This window comes from Mustela nigripes, chromosome 7 (genome assembly GCF_022355385.1).
Source record: "Mustela nigripes isolate SB6536 chromosome 7, MUSNIG.SB6536, whole genome shotgun sequence".
Classification (NCBI taxonomy): domain Eukaryota; kingdom Metazoa; phylum Chordata; class Mammalia; order Carnivora; family Mustelidae; genus Mustela; species Mustela nigripes.
The window spans coordinates 140556461-140577560 of record NC_081563.1 but is presented as its reverse complement, the minus strand read 5'-3'; the positions used below and the strand labels follow the sequence as shown (position 1 = coordinate 140577560).

Genomic DNA, 21100 nt, shown 5'->3' with positions numbered 1-21100 from the left:
AAGTAATGTAGCTCATTATACACAATACCTGCTTCATTCTTGAGTATCCCCTAAGGGATTATCTGACACTCATTCTTCTGAAGGTAAGAAAAGCTGTCAGGAAAACAGTCCAAATCACTTTGGGATTCCGGACAGCCATCTAGCAGTTTGACACTTTCACTCTTCCTCCCTCGTGACAATTTCCCTCCTTTAAAATCACAATCGACAACTCACATCAGATTTAATCACATTTATTTAAAGTAAGGGAGAGCTTTTCAATAACGGTCCCCTCCAGAAAACGAAAAGGTTAGCGGAGGTCAGCGCCGGTGCTCAACAGGCTGGTACCGTCAAGTTCCAACTTGGACACAGGTGCCTCACATCTGGGAAAGAGGTTACACACTTGCAAACTTGTGCTTTCTTTTACACATTTTAGGAGCAACGTGGGTTAATTTCAACTGCCCTGCTTCACGGGCAGCGCACACATGTGTGTCTCGGCTGGGTCTCTGCGTGCAGATGTCAGAGTTTCACCAGAGCAGAAAGCAAACACGCTTCTCCTGGAGATTCTCTCCCTTTTGAGAAAACATTCCCCTATGCACTTTGCTTGTCAAAAGACTACGTTTACTGAAATGATACCGACGAATGGAATTCTAGAGGAAACCCAAGAACAAACTGAACACAGAAACGTGGAGAGGACCGCACTCTCCTTCCCCACGGCGTGTGCCCGGTGACCCCGTGAGGGCCCGGGTGGGGGTGGGAGGGCGGCCTCGGGCTGCACCTCATCCGGTGCCCACAGACTTACTTCTCCCGGTAATAGAGCAGGTAGTATTTCAGGGGGTCTGGCAGAGGGAGGCTCAGGACCTTCTCGCGCAGGAAGTTCACCGGCGGGGCCGGCTTCGCCTCCGGCGGGGCTCTGTCCTCCTCCCGCCGCTGCTCCTCTTCCAAGTCCTCACAGCTGGTGTCGTCGGAGGGGCTGGAGATCCGACTGGCAAATACCTCCTTGTCCAAAAAGACGATCGTCTCCATGCGACGGCGGCGCACTCTCCGCCTCTTGGCCCGGGGAGTGATCTTCAGTCCGTTTCCGCTGCCGCTCGCGGTCTCCTGACGGATGACCTTTTTGATGGCCCCACGGATGGCGATTCGAGCCAGGTCCTGGAGGCTCCGCACGGCCAGCGGCGCTGCGGGCAAAGAAGGAGACGTGTCAGCCTCGTCTGTGAGGGACCCAGACGGCACAGAGCCCTAACTCTGGAAAACCGTCCCTCGCGGTCACCCACGCCCGCTGTCCCGCTGTCCCGGCAAACAGTGACAGCTCGAAGGCGCACGCATGTGTCCGTCTCAAACGGTGTTTTCAAACGCGCTACCCCGAACTCCTGTAAGTGAAGGAAGCACGGGCATATGTGTCATCAGTCGGAGCAGAAGACGAACCTGGGTTCATGACTCTGTTTACGGTATTCGTTCCCGGTTCTACCTCACCGGTGGAACTCCATGAACGTGGGGCTCCAGAATTCTTCCGTCTATCTTTACATTTCCACGGCACTTTACAAATTGAGTATCTGTTCCTTTTTTAATAGAGAAAAGCAAATCTAAGTAGGTACAAAAACCAGCGCACACCGAGGAAACACCGAATCTGGTAATCAAAGTCCAGCTCAGGTTAATGCACGCGTATGGCAACAGGAGAGCTTTTCTCTTCAAGGGGGAGGACTTAAGGACTGTGCGTTCAGATACCTCACACTGAAAGCCACCACCACTTCTTTCCCTCCAGGACCTAACTCCTTTTTTTTAAGATTTTATTTATTTATTTGACAGAGAAAGAGGTCACAGCAGGGGAGCAAGCGAGGAAGATGCAAGGTTCCAAGACCTAAATTCTTCCCCGAAAGGTGGCGATCTACAATACGGGGAAGGTTCTTAGGTTGTCTGTAATATTTACTACCCAAATCAGAGCGGCCTGTGCAGAATCCCGTGAATACCCGTTCCACGGGACCCCGGGGAAGCCCCTAGCCCCAGGCTCTCAGCACCTTCCTCCCTGGGTCCACGCCAGGCCTCCTCTCCCGCTCAACAGTCTCCTCCCCGTTGTCCAGGATGGGCTCGAGCATGGGCCCCGCTACGCAACACCGTAATCATGACTTTCTGCTCAACACACCCACATTTCCTTGTCTTTCCCTTCAGTCCGCTGAACGGACTCCTTCTCTAGCTCACCCCAAGGTCCCGCTCGAAGGGAACCAACTTAGCCCAAGTCTCTCCTGCCAGCCCCTTCTCCACCACAGCCAGCAGTGTTCCCTCAGGGGCTGATTTCTACCATTTCCCCCACTCTATGTGCCTATCAATCCCTGGTTTGACATCCATGCTATGGTTCAAGGAACAAAGACTGGGCAGCGGCTCCCAGGGCTCTGCTCCATTCCTGACCGGGGTCCTGAGCAGCCCCCCAGACCCACATCCCCAAGAGATGCCGGACACCTCAAGGCCCACGTCCTTCTTCAGAAACAGCCTATGTGCCTGCCCCCGAATCCCTTCGGCTTCAGAGGCCACCGTCTCCATGGAAACACCTTTGCTACTTTAGAAAACTCTGGCCCAGGAAGACAGAGTTGCAATTAACTGTCCACTTCGGGAGCCCAAAACATCACGGGGCTATTGATCAGCCAGCGTTCACTCCAGAGCTCTGGTCTCAAAACCAAGCTCTTGGGGTGCCCTCCATGCTGTCGCAGTTCTTACCCAGACCCGGTCAAGCCCTCACATTACGAGACTTGTCTTCAACCAAACCCCCGAGAGGCCTTGCAGACGCATCGACAAGCCCTCACCTTCCAACACTCGGGCAGCGCTGCGGAAGGCCGTGCCCTGCCTGTGAGTGACGCCAGCCTCTCTGGGGGAGAGTCCCAGGGCGCACGCACAGGACTAACTCAGCCTTTGCCGGGCCACAGGGTCGTCGAAAAGACAGAAGCACCCCATCTTTGAGTTCACACACACGGTGGCTCCCACGGCCTCCAGGACAAGTCTAACTCACGCAGTGGGCTCGTTTCTCCCACTCGGACCATGCCGAAGGGCGTGCACGTAGAAAGTCCCCATCAGCCTCTGCTCATGCTTTTTCTCCCTTTCTCCTCTCCTCAGAGAATTCACTTTCACCCAAAATGTCCCACCCTCTGTCAAACCCTCCCTGGCCCTCTCAGCCTCTTTCTGTATCTTACCGCTGCTCACTGCCACATTTCAAGGACCGTGTCTGTGGCAGGTGACCTCCACTTAGCAGAGACCGAGGCAGTGCATGACTATCTGATAAATGTCTCCTCACAAATTTAAGAAAAACAAATTTCTGGAAGGAATTTGCTAACATGTATCATCTTTGGATTTGAGATTACGGTTATTTTTTCCCCTTTTTTGGTGCATTTTCCAAATTTTCTAAATGATCAGAATGCAGAATCCATGCTGAACGGTTTTATTTTCAATAAATCACTAGGATTCTCATTGCTGTGTAAATCTCTGTGTAAATGATAAAACAGTATATGGATAATGTCAGCTCTTTCTGATTCCCCATCCTGAAGGAGTTGAAGACAGAGGGCTAGCCAAATGAATCTCCATGGCAAGCCTCCCACCACCTGAAGCGTGTGCCCACGAGGCGCCCCGAGGAGGGAGGGGTCCCGTGACTCTGCAAGAGCCCCTGGCCCAGCGGTGCTGGCAACACGCTGTCTCTGTGAGACTTCGCCACAGAGCAGAACGAACTCCCTCTCAAGAGAGCCTCCCGCCTTCAATGGCACGGCCAGCAAGAATTGTCGGAGAAGGTGCCTGGGGGGCTCAGTGGGTGAAGCCTCTGCCTTCGGCTCAGGTCATGATCTCAGGGTCCTGGGATCGAGCCCCGCATCGGACTCTCTGCTCAGTGGGGAGCCTGCTTCCTCCTCTCTCTCTGCCTGCCTCTCTGCCTACATGTAATGTCTGTCTGTCAAATAAATAAACAAAATCTTTAAAACAAACAAAAAAAAGAATTCCTGGAGATTTAAAAGAAGGCAAAAACAACCTAAAATGGGCTGAAAACAGATTACTTTTTTTAATATCTAAAAATCATTTGTAACATTTTAAGGTTTCAGTGGGTAGAAAAATGTTCCTAAATATTAAAAGGCTCCTTACAATTTGTCTCTCTCTTCAAATTCTAATGAGATTTTTTTAAAGATCCAAAGGATAAGTAAGGATTTTTGTACTTACGTAACTGGACAAGTCTTGATTTTCCAGACTCCGAATGACAGGGCTGGACCAGAGGAGCAAAAGAAACTGCCAGAATCTTTTTGGTCTCCCAAGCAGAAGGGCCAGTTCGCGTTATCTTAGTCAACTGCCCCAAAGAGAAAATGAGAATATTCACAAGATGTGGCTACTGTCGGTTTATATTTAATCATTCCTCCACATAAACTAAAAAAAAAAAAAAAACCCACAGAGATACTGATAATGAAATAACCTGAGCACAGAGGCCCCTAACATGATGTGACATAAAGCACCCAGGAAGTATTAATATTGTCGCAAGGGTGTTTTGCCTGGGCATGTTCAAAGCCTCCAGACCTAATTCCTGTTTACGAGAAATACGTGCGTTAGAGAAAAGAAATCAAAGAAGAGTCCGTCAGACGAGACCACTTCCCTGGGCTCCCCACAAGAGCCAGGGCTGAGGGTGATGCTTAGTAAGGGGCAGGCAGGAGGCACGGACATTCTCGAGTCTGAGTCAGTAAAGACATTCACGACAACCTGCAATGATGCTTCAGTCTAGACCGGACCCCAGGCTGTTTGTTCCAGAGGACAGAAACCATGAAGAACTTGCGACCATGACCTTCTTGTGTGACTGTGATCACACACCAAAGAGCAGCTAGTGCTGCAGGCTCACGGCCACCTCTGTCCGAGCTTCTCCCTGCTCCAGCAGAGTTTCTGAGTGACGTCACCGCCACGACACACAGACCTGCAGAAGAGCCTGATTAGACAACACAGCCCTCCTGTGTGCTCTGTGTGATGGTGCCCGTTTCTGAAAGGCCTATTCAGGTCACAGTGCTATTTTCTGCTCAGCTCTGACATGCTAAGATTATATACTCTCTTCTCTTAAAATATCCAAGCCAGCAAATCCTCTTAAAAACTAAGATTCTATATCATGAACCTTGGAAGTGAAAGCATTAAGTAGCCACGTACTAGGTAAACAACAATAAGTCACTCACACTCTTATGTACAAGCAAAAACTTCTTTTTAAAAACATTTTCTTAAAGGAGAAGTTCTAGTTATAATGAACATCAAATATCTAAATACAATCGATAAATAATGTGTGAACCATTTAGGAAAACTGTAAATCCATATTCCATGGTCCAGACACGGAGACGGATACTAAAAATCCGCTACAATCCTCAAATCAGTATACAGATAACACAATTCCAATAAAAGGACTGACGTATTTTTCTGATACAACAAAGATTACTAAAGTAATTTTAAATAAAGGGGAGCCTAGGGGGCTCAGCCGGTTAAGGAGCCGACTCTTGATTTCAGCTCAGGTTGTGGGAGCCTGGGTCGGGTGTGCTCAGCAGGGGGTCTGCTCCAGCAGCCTCCCTCAGTCCCCCTCACCCCCCCGCCCCTGCACGAGCACTCTCTCTCTCTCTCAAATATTTTTAAGAAATAATAGCAATTGAAATAAAGATGTATTTGGGGGCGCCTGGGTGGCTCAGTAGGTTAAAGCCTCTGCCTTCGGCTCGGGTCATGATCTCAGGGTCCTGGGATCGAGCCCCGCATGGAGGGGGGGTTCTCTGCTCAGTGGGGAGCCTGCTTCCCCTGCCCCCGCCTGCTGCTCTGCCTACTTGGGATCTCTGTCTGATAAAATAAATAAATAAAATCTTTATAAATAAAAAATAAATATTTAAAACAATATTCTGAGAAAGAAGAGCAAAAATGGGGACACGTCACCCTGCTATCCACAATGATGACAGCAATAAGCAGGTGGCAGTCAGCAAGGGCATGGGAGGCTCCTCTCCTTTAAGGCAGTTGGCCAAAGTTAAAATACGGAGTCTCGGATCCAACACTTCTGCTCTTGAGACTACACCGGGAAGTATAGTGTATCATCTTCATGCAGACGAAGATTAAGCCAGAGAGCACCCACAGACACCTGCACACCCTCTGCACAGCAGCAGTGCTTGCAAACAGCAAAAGGGTGGAAAGAACCCAAGTGCCCATCAGAAAAACACATTTTCATACACCAGGAAAGAATATTTTTGAATAAACAACACAGGGACAGAAAAGAATTTCCACTTACACCAAATCCAAATACCAAACCCATAAAATGAACAATAAGCAACGTGTAAAACCTAAAATTATCCGCTCCTATTTCTTATGTCTGGATGAATATACAGAATGGAAAAAAATGTGCCTTTCTTCACTGAAGTCAAGTCATGGAAAAAGTACGTTTGCTTGTATATTTTTTGAGGACACAGATAAACTAAGAACAAACAAAGTGGTTACCTACAGGTGAAGTGGAGAAGAACATACATGGAAAAAAAATTCTGTGAGTATTCATTATTTACATCTTGAAACCCCATAAATATTTTACGAGGTTATACACCTTAAATGCAATCCCTAAAAACAAACAAATGAGCTCTAAGTCGGGCTAGCGGCACAACCACACAGGGAAGCATTATCTCCAGGGACTTTCAAACATGTTTGTTGGTACATCCCCAGGAGAAGAGCAAACTCAGCCGTCAGGGAGCCTCCAGCATGGGACACAGCACCTGCGCAGAAGTCAGGAAAACCCTCTGGCCCTGACTTTGAGCAGGAAGCACCAGTATAAACCCATAGTGTGTTCTGGTGTCCGAAAGCCAAAGCAACAGAAATATAAGTACGTATGGGGGGAAAAGGACTTCTTGGCTCCAGAATACCACTGAAGAAAACCAACCCAGTATCAAAGATTCCGACAAAGGGCCCACCTGTGTTCTCTAAACACCAATTCCCAATGAACTTAAAACTAACAGAGATCCTCAGAAACAGTTAAATCTAAGTTTGTGGTAAAAATTACAAAAAATTAGTGTGGAGTATCTTTTCTTACCAGAAAGTAAGAAAACCATCAAAGACTACTGAGGGTGTATCAGAGTCCAAGAGCCAACCTGGAGAGGTGCCTATTGGCCAGGACTGGACATTTTAAGTTTCAGTAAGAATCATACGATGATTAAAATTTTAAGTACATCTATACCCATGAATTCACACCGCCAAATAAAATAAAAAAACCAAATAAAATCTTACGAGTCACCACTTTCAACAAATGCTAGAGAACCAGATTACTGAGGAAACTGATAGACAAAGCTTAAGAATCAGAATTTATCCAGCTTCTCCTTATAACATGTACGTAGGGTAACCAAGTAACTGGTAGGAGTGTTTCTCTTCATGTAAGTATTCCAGGTACTATAAAGTCGCAAGATACAAAATCAATGTACAGAAATCTACTGCATTTCTATACGCTAATGATGCAGCAGAAAGAGAAATTAAGAAAACAATCCCATTTATAACTGCTCCAAAAATAATGAAATATCTAGAAATAAACTTAAAAAAGAGGTGAAATCTCTACTCTGAAATTCATAAAACACTGATGAAAGAAACTGAAGATGACACAAAGACACAAAACAGACTGGGGACCTGAATGTGACACCTAAATGCATAAAAATCCTAGAAGAGTGCATAGGCAGTAATGTCTCCGACATTGGTCGTAGTGACATTTTCTAGATAGGTCCCTTCAGGCAAAGGAGACAAAAGCAAAAATCAACTGCTGGGATTAGAACAGAAAGCTTCTGCACAGCCAAGGAAACAACCAGCAAACTAAGAGCCAACGTATGAATGGGAGAAGATATTTGCAGTGACTCATCCCACAGAAGGTTAGTATCTAAATTACATAAAGAACTTACACAACTCAACACCCAAAACCCAAATAATCCAATTTAAAAGTGGGCAGAAGACACGAACAGGTACTTCTCCAAAGAAGACATACGAATGGCCCACAGACACGAGAAGACGCTCCACGTCACTCCTCATCACGGAAAAGCAGATCACAAGCGCAATGAGGGGCGCCTGGATGGCTCAGCTGGCTGGGCACCCAACTCTCGGTCTCCGCTCAGGTCACAGTCTCGGGGTCGTGAGATCGAGCCCCGCATCAGGCTCCACACCCAGCACAGAGTGTGCGGGAGATTCTCTCTTCCTCTCCTCTGTCCCTCCTACTCATGCTCTCTCTTTCTAAAATAAATCCATCTTAAAAAAAAAAAAAAATACCGCAGTGAGACACCACCTCACCCCTGTCAGAAAGGGGAGAATCCACACAGGAAACAAGCAGTGGTGAGGACACGAGAAAAAAGAACCTCCTTCTGCACTGGTGGGGTGCAAACAGGTGCAGCCGCTCTGGAGAACAGTACGGCGGCTCCTCAGAAAGTTCAGAACAGAGCTGCCCTACAACCCAGCCCTGCACTACGAAGTACTTCCCCGAAGAATGCGAAAACCCTAACTCAAAGGGACACTGCACCCTCCTGTTTACTGAAGCACGATCCGCAACAGCCACGGTACGGAAGCAGCCCCGGTGTCCACGGACAGGCGAACACACAAAGATACGGCACACACGATGGACTATTACTGGGCATAAGGAAGAATGACATCTGGCCATTTCCCATGACACGACTGGAGCCAGAGCACATCATGCTAAGCTGAACAAGCCAGAGAAAGACCAATACCACAGAACTTCACTCATATGTGGGATTTAGAGAACACAGTCACTGACCAAAGGGAAAAAAGAGACCAAAAAACACTCCTAAGGAACCACCAGGGTCACCAGAGTCGATGGGGGACACGGGAAGGAGACAGAGTGTAGGTGCGGTGCCGAGCCTGGGCGGTGCCGAGCCTGGGCGGTGCCAAGCCTGGGCGGTGCAACGCACACCTGCCGCTAGCGGGACACCACACGCTAACTGCGCTGGAATCCAATTCAAGAGAAGACAAGGGTGAAAGGTGCCAGCTGAAGAGACGTGATGGGATCAGACTGTCCCACAGCCCCTGAGATAATGGGTCCAGGCCAGAGCCGCACTGCCCACGTCGTAGAACGAGACAGCAGGCGTGCCGGGCCTGCCCACGCGCGGGCTCTGTACCGCCGTGAGGGCTCTCGCACCCTCAGCTGGAAACTAAGCAAGTCTCTGGGTCCCACTAACAACGTGTAACGAAATGAGGAGCAGAAAGAGTATGTTAAACATCACCCCAGAGATAGGTCGTCTCCAAATCTAGACTACAGGAAACTGTAAGACAAACCACTTGATTTCAAGGAAAAAGGAGCAGCGGGGGAAGCAAAGAAAAAAAGAGAAACTCTAGATAAAAAACACTTAGGAGATGGGGTGCCGGGCTGGCTCGGTCGGTGAGCGGAGCAACTCTTGCTCTTGGGGCACGCGTTTAAGCCCCATGGTGGGTGCAAAGATCACTCAAAAATAAAATCTTCCAACAAATAAAAAGAGAATCAACCAAAGAGAAGATATAAATCTTAAATGGAGGGGCGCCTGGGGGGCTCAGTTGGTGGAACAACTGCCTTCGGCTCAGGTCATGATCCTGGAGTGCCGGGATTCTGTCCCGGAATCGAGTCCTGCATCGAGCTCCGTCCTCGGCAGGGGGTCTACTCTCCCTCAGACCTCTCCACTCTCTCTCGCTCTCTCTCTCTCTCAAATATAAAACTTTTAAGAAAATCTTAAATGGAGATCCATTCAAATAAACTATTCAAGCAAATTTTGAGATAATTAGAAAAATCTGAACACTAGCTGGCAATTTTAAAATACTAAGAAATTACTGGTGATTTTTTATGTTGATAACGGTTTTGTGATATCCTTAAAAACAGTCCTTATCTTTTATAAATACACTTTGAAATATTTATGGATAAAAATTTTGTTTTACTTGGCGATAGTCACTGCAGTCTGTATATAATAGCAAGTAACAGAATGTTATACAGACAGCCCCGTGGGCAATTCCAGCAGCCAGAGGACACACTATGGTCAACATTTCCACAGGTCACAATACAAGCAACATGATGACACAGAATATTAAATGGCTTAAAATTATCTCATCAGTTAAGGAAAACATCATAACTTCTCAACAGTACACGCAATGATTCCTTAGAAAGGTACTGACTACAAGCGTCAGACACTAACAGGGCTTAAGGTAAGGTTGTGAGTGACTTTTCTTCATTTTCGTATGTTCTGGATGTTCAGCAATGAATGATTCCTTTTTAAACAAAATAAATTAAATGCTAACATTTTTAAATTGCAGAAAATCCCACAAAAATGCACAATCTCCTAATTTTTATCATTTCCATTTTTCCTTAGTTCTTTGTAACTGAGACATTCTCTCTGATGACCAATTCAGTTTTGATTAATCTGCTTGTTCGTGAGAACTTGTTTTTCTCAAAGAAGCACAACAGTGACGACAGACAGACACATACACGACCAAACAGCGGAGACAAGACTCCTCCGAAGGAAGAGACTCCTGTATAATACTCGCTGTCACAGAACCTAGCAGTTAGACCCGAAGGACTCGAGGGACGTCTGCCCACCATTCTAACACCAGAACAAGCGTACTGGAGCAGCTGCGGGTGGGGCGGGGGGCGGGGGGGGGGGAGAGCGGATAGACGAGGGAGGGGAGGCTCACAAAGCAGGCTCCAGGGTGCCCACCTGCGTCAGGCCCTGGCCCAAGCTGGGCTGTCTTTAGGACCTGTCCCTGCCTGTGCCCTCATCTGTGAAACGGAGGGAGCTGTCATGAAGCAAACAGGGAAAAACACATGGAGACTTCTGGGAACAGACCTGGGCCAACAGTTAAGCGTGTCGGTTATGAGAGGGATCTGACCTTCTCTTCCAGTGGCATGACAAGGATGCCCCCTACTTTGAGAAGACTCTTCATGTACTCTTCATGCTCTTTCTGCACACCAGCCCCACAGTACACACGATCGTACTGAGAACAATCTGGAGAAATCTCCAGGCAATTGCCAGTAACAAAGGAAGGTTCACAGAAGTCAAATCTAAAAGCAAAAAATGTTTTCCGTAACTGAATATATCACATTGTAGCAAGTCTCTACAGTAAATCTATCCTACCCACAGGTTACGTTTTCCTTGCACATAATAAATACCACTGACAGAGTTAGAAGCTGCAAGTCAGACCCCCAAAATAATTGTATCATTAATAAACTGAACCCTAGAAATCCCAAACAAAATATTATGAAAGTGAACGCCACAAACTTAAGACAGACAGAATTCTATCATCTAACTTCCCATCACCACTGTCTTTGCTCTGTCTTTACAAATCATCACCTTATTTAAGATCTAAGAAAAACAAGCAAAATGAGGGGCACCCGGGTGGTTCAGTCGGTTAAGTGTCCGACTCTTGGTCTCAGCTCAGGGCACGACCTCAGGGTTGTGAGACGGAGCCCCATTTGCTTCGGGTCCCACACTCAGCGTGGGGTCCATGTGAGATCCCCTCTCCCCCCGCACTTATGTGCATAAGCATGCGCTCGCTCGCTCTCTCTCCCTCTCTCTCAGATAAGTCAATCTTTAAAAAAATAAAACATAAAAACCAATAAAATGAAAGAAAACTACATTTGTTGTTTCTAAAAATGTTAAATCCTAAAATAAAAACTTTAATGCCTTATTTAAAAATGGCAAGAGGTAGTTATATATACTGTCCAAATACAAATGCAATAATTCTGTTTAAGAATTAGGAGATAAGGGCGCCTGGGTGGCTCAGTGGGTTAAGCCGCTGCCTTCGGCTCAGGTCATGATCTCAGGGTCCTGGGATCGAGTCCCGCATCGGGCTCTCTGCTCAGCAGGGAGCCTGCTTCCCTCTCTCTCTCTCTGCCTGCCTCTCCATCTACTTGTGATTTCTCTCTGTCAAATAAATAAATAAAAAAATCTTTAAAAAAAAAAGAATTAGGAGATAAATTATTATCTGTGTTGGAAACGTGAAAATCGGGCAAAATGAACATTCTATTTCCCTCTCCTATTACACTAGAGAAGAATTACCTTTCCCTGGCGTCATAATTAAAAAACCTAAAGCCCTCAAAAGCACAAAATATTTAAGAAAATAATTAGAGGGGCGCCTGGGTGGCTCAGTGGGTTAAGCCTCTGCCTTCAGTTCAGGTCATGATCCCAGGGTCCTGGGATCAAGCCCTGGATCAGGCTCTCTGCTCAACGGGAAGCCTGCTTCCCCCTCTCTCCCTGCCTGCCTCTCTGCCTACTTGTGATCTCTCTCTCTGTGTCAAATAAATAAATAAATAAAATCTTTCTTTTTTTTTTAATTTTTTTTAAAAAGAAAATAATTAGAACAGCTTTGCATACACCCAATTCTCCTGCCAAAACTGAATCATGTTATATGAACACTAATAAACTTTTCTCTCCCGTCTAATCAAGTTTAAATTATAATTCACACAGCAACCCAAGGGTAGTATTTGATCTTACTTGTCAAAGCTGTCGCTGGTTCTAATGAAGAAGTCCAGCTTCTGCTTTGCATATTCTATTACATCCGAATGGAGTTCAACCCCGTGGTTCACACCAAAAGGACCTAAAATGTTCCAGAATAAAAAAATTTTTAGTACTAGGGCAAGAACGCTTACTCTTTGTTTTATCCACTGCAACGCACCAGATTCAGCATGTATAATTACATGAAGAAATTCGCAAGGTTTAGAGGTCTTACCACATTACCAGGCCTAAATCACCCAAGCTAAATCTTTAAGTACGCAGGGTAGACTATGCTCACCACACTGTAAATATTAATAACTGTAAATACTTGTTTCTTTGATATTACCGACGCCACAGCTTTCCAAAGCCTGGGTTGCTCTGCTCTCAAACCTTTGAAGAATTATTTGAAGATGTAAAAAAGCCAAGATCTGCAACCAAGAATTCAAGATCTTACTAATGAATTAAAGAAGAAAGACATTATTTCCAAATGACACTGGACTCAGGACTGTGTTCCACTAGAGGTTGCCCCAACTACTCAGACATGGGCACAAATAGCTTTTGATCATCATTAAAATAAAACTGTAACAGGGGCACCTGAGTGGCTCCGTCGGTTGAATGTCCAACTCTTGATTTCAGCTCAGGTGATGATCTCGGGGTCCTGGGACTGAGCCCCATGTCAGGCTCTGTGCTCAGCGCGGAGTCTGCTGCAGATACGCTCTCTCCCACTCCCCTGCCCCTTCCCCCACTCGTGTACGTACACATTCTCACTCTCTTAAATGAATAAATAAAATCTTTTTTAAATAAACTATAACCAAATCACAATGAAACATTTTTTATATCAAAGGAATTTTATCAGCAATTGGAAATAAAGCTGTGAGAAAGGTTATAAGCCCACTTAACAATAAACGTATTATTCCCTCTGTATAAAACTGCCTCTAGGTCAGATCTACTGATACAGACAGCTTGGGTGAGTCTCTGTTTTGGGAATTCACCTATACGAAGGTCAAAAACAGGCAACACTTATTATGATGACGGAGGACAAAAGGGTCCTCTCTCCTCTCTACGTGGGGAGGGACAGCCGGAGAGCTTCTGGGGCGCTGGTCCTACTCCATACCTTGTTCTAGGTAGTACCTGCATGAAATTGAACACGTACACAAAAAGTCACCAAGCTCCACACCTCACACGTGTTCATTTACTGTAGGTTAACTTACACAGCCATTTTAAAATATCTCCATGGGAAAATCAACAGGGCATGAAGAACTTTATTTACTGGGTGGACATACCGAAGTCACAGTGCAGCACTTAACCCTACGGCCCAACAGAAATACTGAAAAATGAGCAACCATCTGCGCACCCGTATCTTCACATTTTGCCACTTGGGCTCTCCTGGTCCCCTGACAGCACAACACCCACCCCAAGCCAAGGCCTCCTTCTCCTCCACCTGGACAGCTCACCTGGGGCTCTCTTCTCCCAATGTCTGTCAAATGCACAGCTGCTGCTGAATGATTCTCACTGAAACACAACCTACCTGAGAAGCATTTTCAATAATTACATCAAATTCAAATTGTCCAATCTCAAGCCCCTCTGCCAAACCACAGACTTCCCTCCCCACGGCCCTCTGGCTAGGAGCTCGCGCCAGAAACCAAGCAGACCTTTACTTCCGCACTCTTCATAGTTTCATTAGCCTCCTCCTTTATCAAAACCTGTTAAGCACTTAATTCTCATAACAGATAGAGGACATAGTTCCTAACCCCAAGGAGCTTAACACCAAACAGAGCAGTAACACGGAGCCCCCGACTCAGCCCAATAAAAAGCTGACTGAGGGGGCGGAGGGCACAGAAGGAGTAAGGACTGAGTCCTCAAGGGCATGGCACTGAAGCCAGCCCAAAAGCCCTCCCACCCCTGCAGGAGGGCTTCCCACTCCCTCATCACACAGCACCTTCAGGCCCCTGCACACAAGTGCAGCAGCAAAGGGATGAAGTTCAGGGCCAGGCAGGAAGGCAGCCGGACCTAGAGAAGAGTCGGATGAAAGACTCCAGACCTCATGGCTGCGGGCTCCGGGAGGCCACCACGGTTTTCAGCCCTGAAGTGGTGTGCAACACTGAAGGCTGAGCTGACCAGAACCCGCGGGGTCCACACAGAGGCATCGGCCATGCCAGCGCAAGGTGTCAACCCAGGAAAGCAAACGCCCAGTCGCCTCCTTCACATGCATCACAGCAGCACGGAGTACCCAATGCGACCCCCAAGAAGCCTCCCTTCCTTTAGAGCTCTCCCCACCCAACATCTGATCACATTCCCAGCAAACAGGGAGCTCCCAGAAGAGAAGCTGTTGAGTAGTTCTGGGGCATGTCAAGTGCAACAGGCCGCGTCTGGCTTACTACAAGAACCGAGCATCTCAGTTCCTTTCCAGAGCAGCTCTAACCTAGTCCGTTGGATGCCCCATCCCTCTCTCCACCAAACACCATCTTCACCCTTAGCTCCCCCAGTTTCTCAGCTGAACTGAAGGACCTTTCACTAATTCCAGAAGGATACATCACCTGGGCTCTTCACAAAGCAGTCTTGATCCAAGACAAATTAAGTTCAAAAAGCACATCGCTTCAAAAAACAAAACAAAAACAAACTTAAAAATTTGAGGATAGCAATCTGTGGCCTAAAGTCAAAGGGTCAGTCTCAAAACTTCATCAAATTCCAAACTCTAGGAACATATAAAGAACCCAAAATTTCATTCCACACCCACAAAATCAACTGTCCCTGCTGAGACATTCTGTACTGCGCTGTGGTGCAGACGCCGCGCTCCCTCGCCGGTGCGGCAGCAGCCCCAGCCCCGCCTCCTCCGCAGAGAAATCTTTCCAAGGGCAGGGCAGCCCCCATTACTCCTCTGGCAAAACCGTTCTATCTCAGAGTAAAAACAGACACCTAAACCCTCAATTATTGGACACTGCCGTTTCAAGAACAAAAATGCCCATCGCCACGTGCAGTCTCACAACTTACTTGGGGAAAGAGGCAAAACCTGTGAAGTCCTTCCCATCCCGGGAATTTACTGACAAACAACACCGTACAGGTACTAACTTTTTGAGCATTAAAACAAAACAAAACAAAACTTCTTGGAAGAACTTTAACTTCCAGGGAACTTTAAACTTGGTCTCTGTTTACAGAGTGACAAAGCAGGCTGGGTGACTGTATCGTAAAACTAAAAATCACCGTAAGGTCCTGATTTACACCACTTCTCATGGCCCTCTGCTGTGCGGAAGGAGGGTGCGCTGAACAGACCGTGGAGGCACAGGTGGGAGGGGGAAGGGAACAGGAGGGTCCCTCCAGGACACTCCAGCCCCCCAAGACTGTGCATAAACCAAAGCAGAAGACTGCTCAGAAGGCGCTCCGACGAGGGCCCTACAGAGGAGACACTGCCCCGGCACCAGGAGACAGACGGTGCTCTGCTGCACTCTGTCCGGACTCACCGAGAATGAGCCCCACCATGGAGCTGAGGTAGCCCGTGCCGCTGCCCAGGTTCAAGAAGGAGAGGCCCGGCTGCAGGTCCAGGGCCTCCATCACTTCCGAATAGATGCACGGAGCCGAGAGGTGGATGTTGCCGTGCTTCCACGCCAAGTCTTTGTAAGCGTTTTCTTTAAACTCGTCAAGGTAATAGTCCGCGCGATCGATAGCCCGGAAAGCCTGCTCGACCGGCGCGGTCCGGATGTACTGCGCTTCCTTCAGGTTGTCCACCAGCTCGTCGTTGTCCTCACCGGCGCTCACCGCACCTCCCATCCTCCGGATCGCACGCGGGCAACGCTGCAAAGACAGACGTTTCTGAAGGGCTAGCTACATTAAAGGCCAGAGCACACCAGTTAGGGTCAAATTCTGAATTCTGAAAATATCACAGATGGAATATATTGGATCAGCAACTGCCTAACCCACCCCACCCCCTCCAAATTCAGAAAGAAAAAAAGCCAAAGATGAAATCCCATTATAACCGTCCGGAAACTTGTAATTTACAATTTCAAATGCATTCAAATGAACTGGAGGTACCTAACACATATCCAACAGCTGCAAACCGCATTGAAGAAAGAACTCGATATTTTACGACAAGTCGTCAATCTACAAAGTCAGGTATTTAGGGTTAAAATTATCTTGAATATGGATCTGCCTTAAAAGGGATATATCCACATATGGCAGAGTCAATGGATAGAAGCATAAAAAGAATATAGATGTGTCTACAAAAGTTACACTACTACCAACTTCACTTTGAATACTTCAAGTACTACAGATCACTTCTGATAAATAAATCTTTAAAAGCAAACAAAAGAAATAAAGGTAAACAACACATACTATAAAGTTACTGTTTATTTGAAATTTGAATTTAACTGGTGTCCTAAATTTTACCTGACACCTCTACACCCCCACATACACATCAAGTCAAGGAATCCACTCAATCTGTTCATTTGGATATTCGGATGTACAAATTCCAGGCAAAAATACTACAGGATGAATGGTGATATTTTAACAAATACAAAATCTGTTTTCAAGCTACAACTGCTCCAAGGACTCCTACTCCCCCTTTGGAAGTGTACGTAATGCAACCTTTCTACCCCTTTAACGAAAGGTACATGGCTTTCCTTCTTCCCAACTGCCTTCAAGAAGAAAAAGCAACAGTGTGACCCCTTCTTAGCCACCTGCTAGCATACAATGTGCCTCCATCTAACTCACAGGGACCGTCACCATAAAAATATCTTCTCCAATTTTATAGGCACCCCATGTAACTCTTTCTGAAAGAATTATTTTACTTCACATAAAATGGTAACATTTTACAAAACACCTGATATAAACTGTTGGGGAAGACAGAAAGCATCAGACTTCACAAAGACTGACACATTTTCTAATTCACTTCCATAATAACATACTATAATTTATTATTACAAAGTTAATCTTTGCTTTCCCCCTCCCAATCCTCTGGATTTCTAACAGCAGAACAAGAAGCATAAAAACTGGGGGAACAGCTTCCATACACATACCCCACGCACACTACTGGCAATTGTGGTGGGAGAGGTTTTCCCAGGAATAAAAATAAATGAACTCATGATAAATCTTCAGCTTCTCACAACAAATACACAAAATATGTGAAACCTAGGGCTTAGTATAAACGCTCTAACATTTCACAGTTGGAACAGCTCATCTTCATCATCAAAATTTTAGACCTGAACATTAAGCTTTCTAAATCACCAGGATGGCCCAATTATTAGATTTTCACCCCATTTCAAAATGTTCTGGAGCCCTTGCTAGGTTAGGGTCCATGGCCAGTTAACTTAGCCAACTGGACGGACTGCTAATGAGGTCAAGCTTAATCTTCAATAAGCTACTTACTTCTGAGGCTACAGTCTACATCCCTAGTCTAGGACAGTCATCTTAAAATTTAGGTCACTGCTTAAAAGTGAAGTTGCGCTTGCTGCCCAAATGTCTATGTGGGAAAAGGCCTGGAAACCACACATCTTCCATGGTGGATCGAACTCTCTACGTAATGTCCTACCATCCTATCTCAGTGCCATCATTCTACCTTCAGAAAGCAAACACTAACTCTATATTGGGTACACTTTATTTTTTCTACCATGTAATCTATCACTTACTTTCCACTTCACCTCACTTTGAAAGTTTACTCACATGGAAAAGCTAGCATTTTAGTAAAAAGAGCTACAATCTTACAGGCACCACCCACCAGTCCCAGGGGTCTGGTTAGCTTCACAACATACTGAGGCAAATTGGGACCGAGTAGTCATTTTACTCCTGATTACAGACCAGTGCATGAAGAGACTAGAATTCAAACCCACGACCATCTAGCCGAAGGCCTACATTCTCAAATTCTCAAAGAAAAAAAACGTTATTTAACACATAACATGTTGGTAATCTTTGCCCCAAATGACAGACTCTGTGACGATGCGGGAGCCCTCTCTGTTGCCGCCGGTAGGAAGCGTGTGACCATCAGCAGGGTCTGAGAGTACTAACTCTGCCTGCTCTTCTACCTCTCCTCACACTGCGTACAATCACGCTTACTCCTGACCACCCCAAAACACCAACAACAGATTCAAAGATACTCTTGCCCAACCCAATAATAGCTCTACCATCTAGTCAAATCCAACTGCTGGAAGTAATGAGAAGTAACTTCTGGATGCTGTACTTGATTCTACTTCGCAATCCTCAGTATAATTCACTCTTCCGGAGTCACGGGCCAACAGGACCACCTTATTCTCGCACTGCTCCTTCCAAAACCAACTGCCAAAGGGCAGTGAGGAAGACAGGTGAGCAGCAGCAGCAGCCATGGGAAGGTCCCAGTCCTGAGCCAAGGAGGCTAAAACCAGGTCAACCAGCCTGAAGCCACGATCATGGGGGTGTGCGGTTCCAGTCAACACTGCGTTTGTCAGATTACACACGGAGGGCCACGGCCCACCCCGCGTGTCACTCCTTCAGGGAAATACGGACGAGGTAATTTCATGTGGGAGGAAGGACCCTGTCCTGCAAGCCCTGAAAAGTTTGCCTTTTTTGTAATGCAAGGGCCTGACTTAAGCTGTGACTGCTGAGGAATAAACACTTTACCTCTGCCAACCATGTCTGAAATCAGCTCTTAATTGGTTTCCGTAACAGTCCTTTTGGGCCACTTGTCTTTTCCCTTCTCATTTTTCTCTTCTCACGCTTCACATTCCCTCTTTTGTCTTAATATTCTGCAGTAAAAAGGGAGCCCGAGAAGCCCTAGGCTCCACCCTCAACCCCGATGCCAGCAGAAACTAGCCCTAACTCTCTTCACGGCCCCACCTCACTGTGGGACCCCAGGTATGCTGTCAACTTTCCAGGTTCTGTAGGTAATAACCCGCTACTCTTCCCTCCGCTTCCTGCCGGCTCTTCCTGAACGCTGTCTTGGATTACAGGAACTGCAGGGGCTGGCGCTGGTCACGGAGACCAGCAGAACACAGAACCAAAGCCACACCTCCTGCTGGCAGAAGAATTAAAAGAAACAGAGACTTGCCGTGAAAACTAGAACTCCTACAGCGGGATTTTCTTCCAACACTAGAAAGGCTGCCGTGTGTACACCATTCCTGGAGCTGACAGAAGCTGGATCCGTGGAACACGTTAGATGAAGATTATCTCTACTCGACACAGAAAAGCTTGCTAACAACTAGAATTCCAAACACGGACCTGTTCTTAGAACCTCCACAGCCTGTCTCCCCCAGGGAGGGCCCAGGTTAGGTACGAGCTGAGGTGGGCGCCAGGAGGCCTAGGCTCGGACCCCATCCCCTCAGAGGCCCCCTCTCATGGCACCTCTAAAGCTCTACTTCCCCCAAGCACAGCCCCAAGTTCTGGGCTGACTGCACCGATTCTTGACTGTCTACTCGACACCCAAATCGCAGCCGCTGACTTCGACCACTGCCCTGCCGGAAAGAAAGAAGAAGACCACGACAGGCCAGTGATGAACCAAGGGGCGGGCAGGGATCTGGGTCACTTTTCCGAGGGGCAACGCTGGAGCACACGTCAGCACGGCAAGTCCGAAGCGCCGGCACCAAGGCCAGCCGAGCTCGCCTTCCCCAACCACCCACCTCCTCCGGGGGCCTGGAGTCCCGGGGTTCTGAGCCACTTCTCAGTCGGAAGGGCAACAACTGCCCCCGCGGTTCCGCCCCGGGGACTGGAAGTTCCGTCCTCCCTACGCGCACCGGGCCCGAACTCGCAACCCAAGACCGCCAGGGGCAGCTTCCACCCGCTGCGCCCGCGGGTGCAGCCAGACGGTCGCCTTCGGAAAAGGCCCGAGGTCACTGGTTCCGAACGCGGACCCGCCTGCACGCGCCGCGCGACTCCCCGCAAACGTCCCCCGCTCGGCACGCCCGGCGCGGGCCGCGCGTCTCTCCGGCACGTCCAGGGGCGCCAGCGACGGGCCCCGGGAGAGGCCGCGGGGGCCCCGGGGAGCCGCAGGGCCAGCCAGGACGCCCCCCCCCACCGACACACCCCCGGAGCGCCGCAGGGGACGGGGCCGCGCTCCAGAGGACACGCGCCCCGGGAGGGTTGGGGGACGAGGGGGCACGCAGGAGGGGGACCCGGGGACGGGGCGGGCAGACGCGGGGGAGGCCGGGGAACGCCGGTGGGGGGAGGGGAGCTGGACGTCCGGGAACGGGGGAGGCGGGGCGAGGCGGGGCGCCGGAACGGGGGGGCCGGCCCCGGAGGAGGGGCCCGGCGCGCGGGGCCGGGGGGGGGGGGGGGGGGGGGGGGGGCGGGGGGGGCGCCGCCGCCGCCCGCCACAGGCCGGGCTGAGGGCGGCGGCGGGGGCGGCTCTACCTCCGGGCTCGGCCGGCCCGCGAGCTCGGGCTGCCTAGGCCGCGACCTGCAGCTCCCCCGGCGCCCCTCGCCCGTCCGGCGCCCCTCGCCCGCCCGCAGCCCGGCTGCGCCTCCCGACCGCCGCCGCCGTAAACATCCGCCGCCCCACTGCGCCTGTGCGCGCAACGGCCCGACTGCGCGTGCGCCCGGGCCTGGCTCTTAAAGGGGCGACGGCGCGGCGGGTGGGCCCCGGTGCGGACGGTCGGCGAGGCGCGTGGGAGGCCCCGCACGCTTCCGGGGTATTGTTGCGGGAGCGACCCGAGAACAGCTGCAGGCCAGGGTTAGGGCTTCCCCGCACCAGCAGAGCCGGGACCCAGGGAGGAGGGCCAACAGGT

At 48.6% G+C, this 21100-nt stretch overlaps 1 protein-coding gene across 5 annotated transcripts; it reads right to left on the bottom strand.

Annotated features, from left to right (window-relative positions):
* Positions 1-214: 214 nt before the first annotated feature.
* PCMTD2 (protein-L-isoaspartate (D-aspartate) O-methyltransferase domain containing 2) lies at positions 215-20842 on the bottom strand. Of its 5 annotated transcripts, none has more exons than XM_059407499.1 (7): positions 20727-20842; positions 19429-19549; positions 15878-16208; positions 12420-12522; positions 10816-10987; positions 4162-4285; positions 215-1154 (listed from the first exon to the last, which is right to left on the bottom strand). In XM_059407499.1, the coding sequence occupies exons 3-7, from the start codon at positions 16182-16184 to the stop codon at positions 775-777; spliced, it is 1086 nt and encodes a 361-aa protein (XP_059263482.1). In that variant the 5' UTR covers positions 16185-16208; positions 19429-19549; positions 20727-20842; the 3' UTR covers positions 215-774. The 5 variants fall into 5 exon arrangements, with proteins under 5 accessions (XP_059263482.1, XP_059263483.1, XP_059263481.1 ...); XM_059407500.1 differs by having other exon boundaries at positions 19429-19514; XM_059407498.1 differs by lacking the exon at positions 19429-19549 and having other exon boundaries at positions 20727-20841.
* Between the last annotated feature and the right edge of the window lie 258 nt (positions 20843-21100).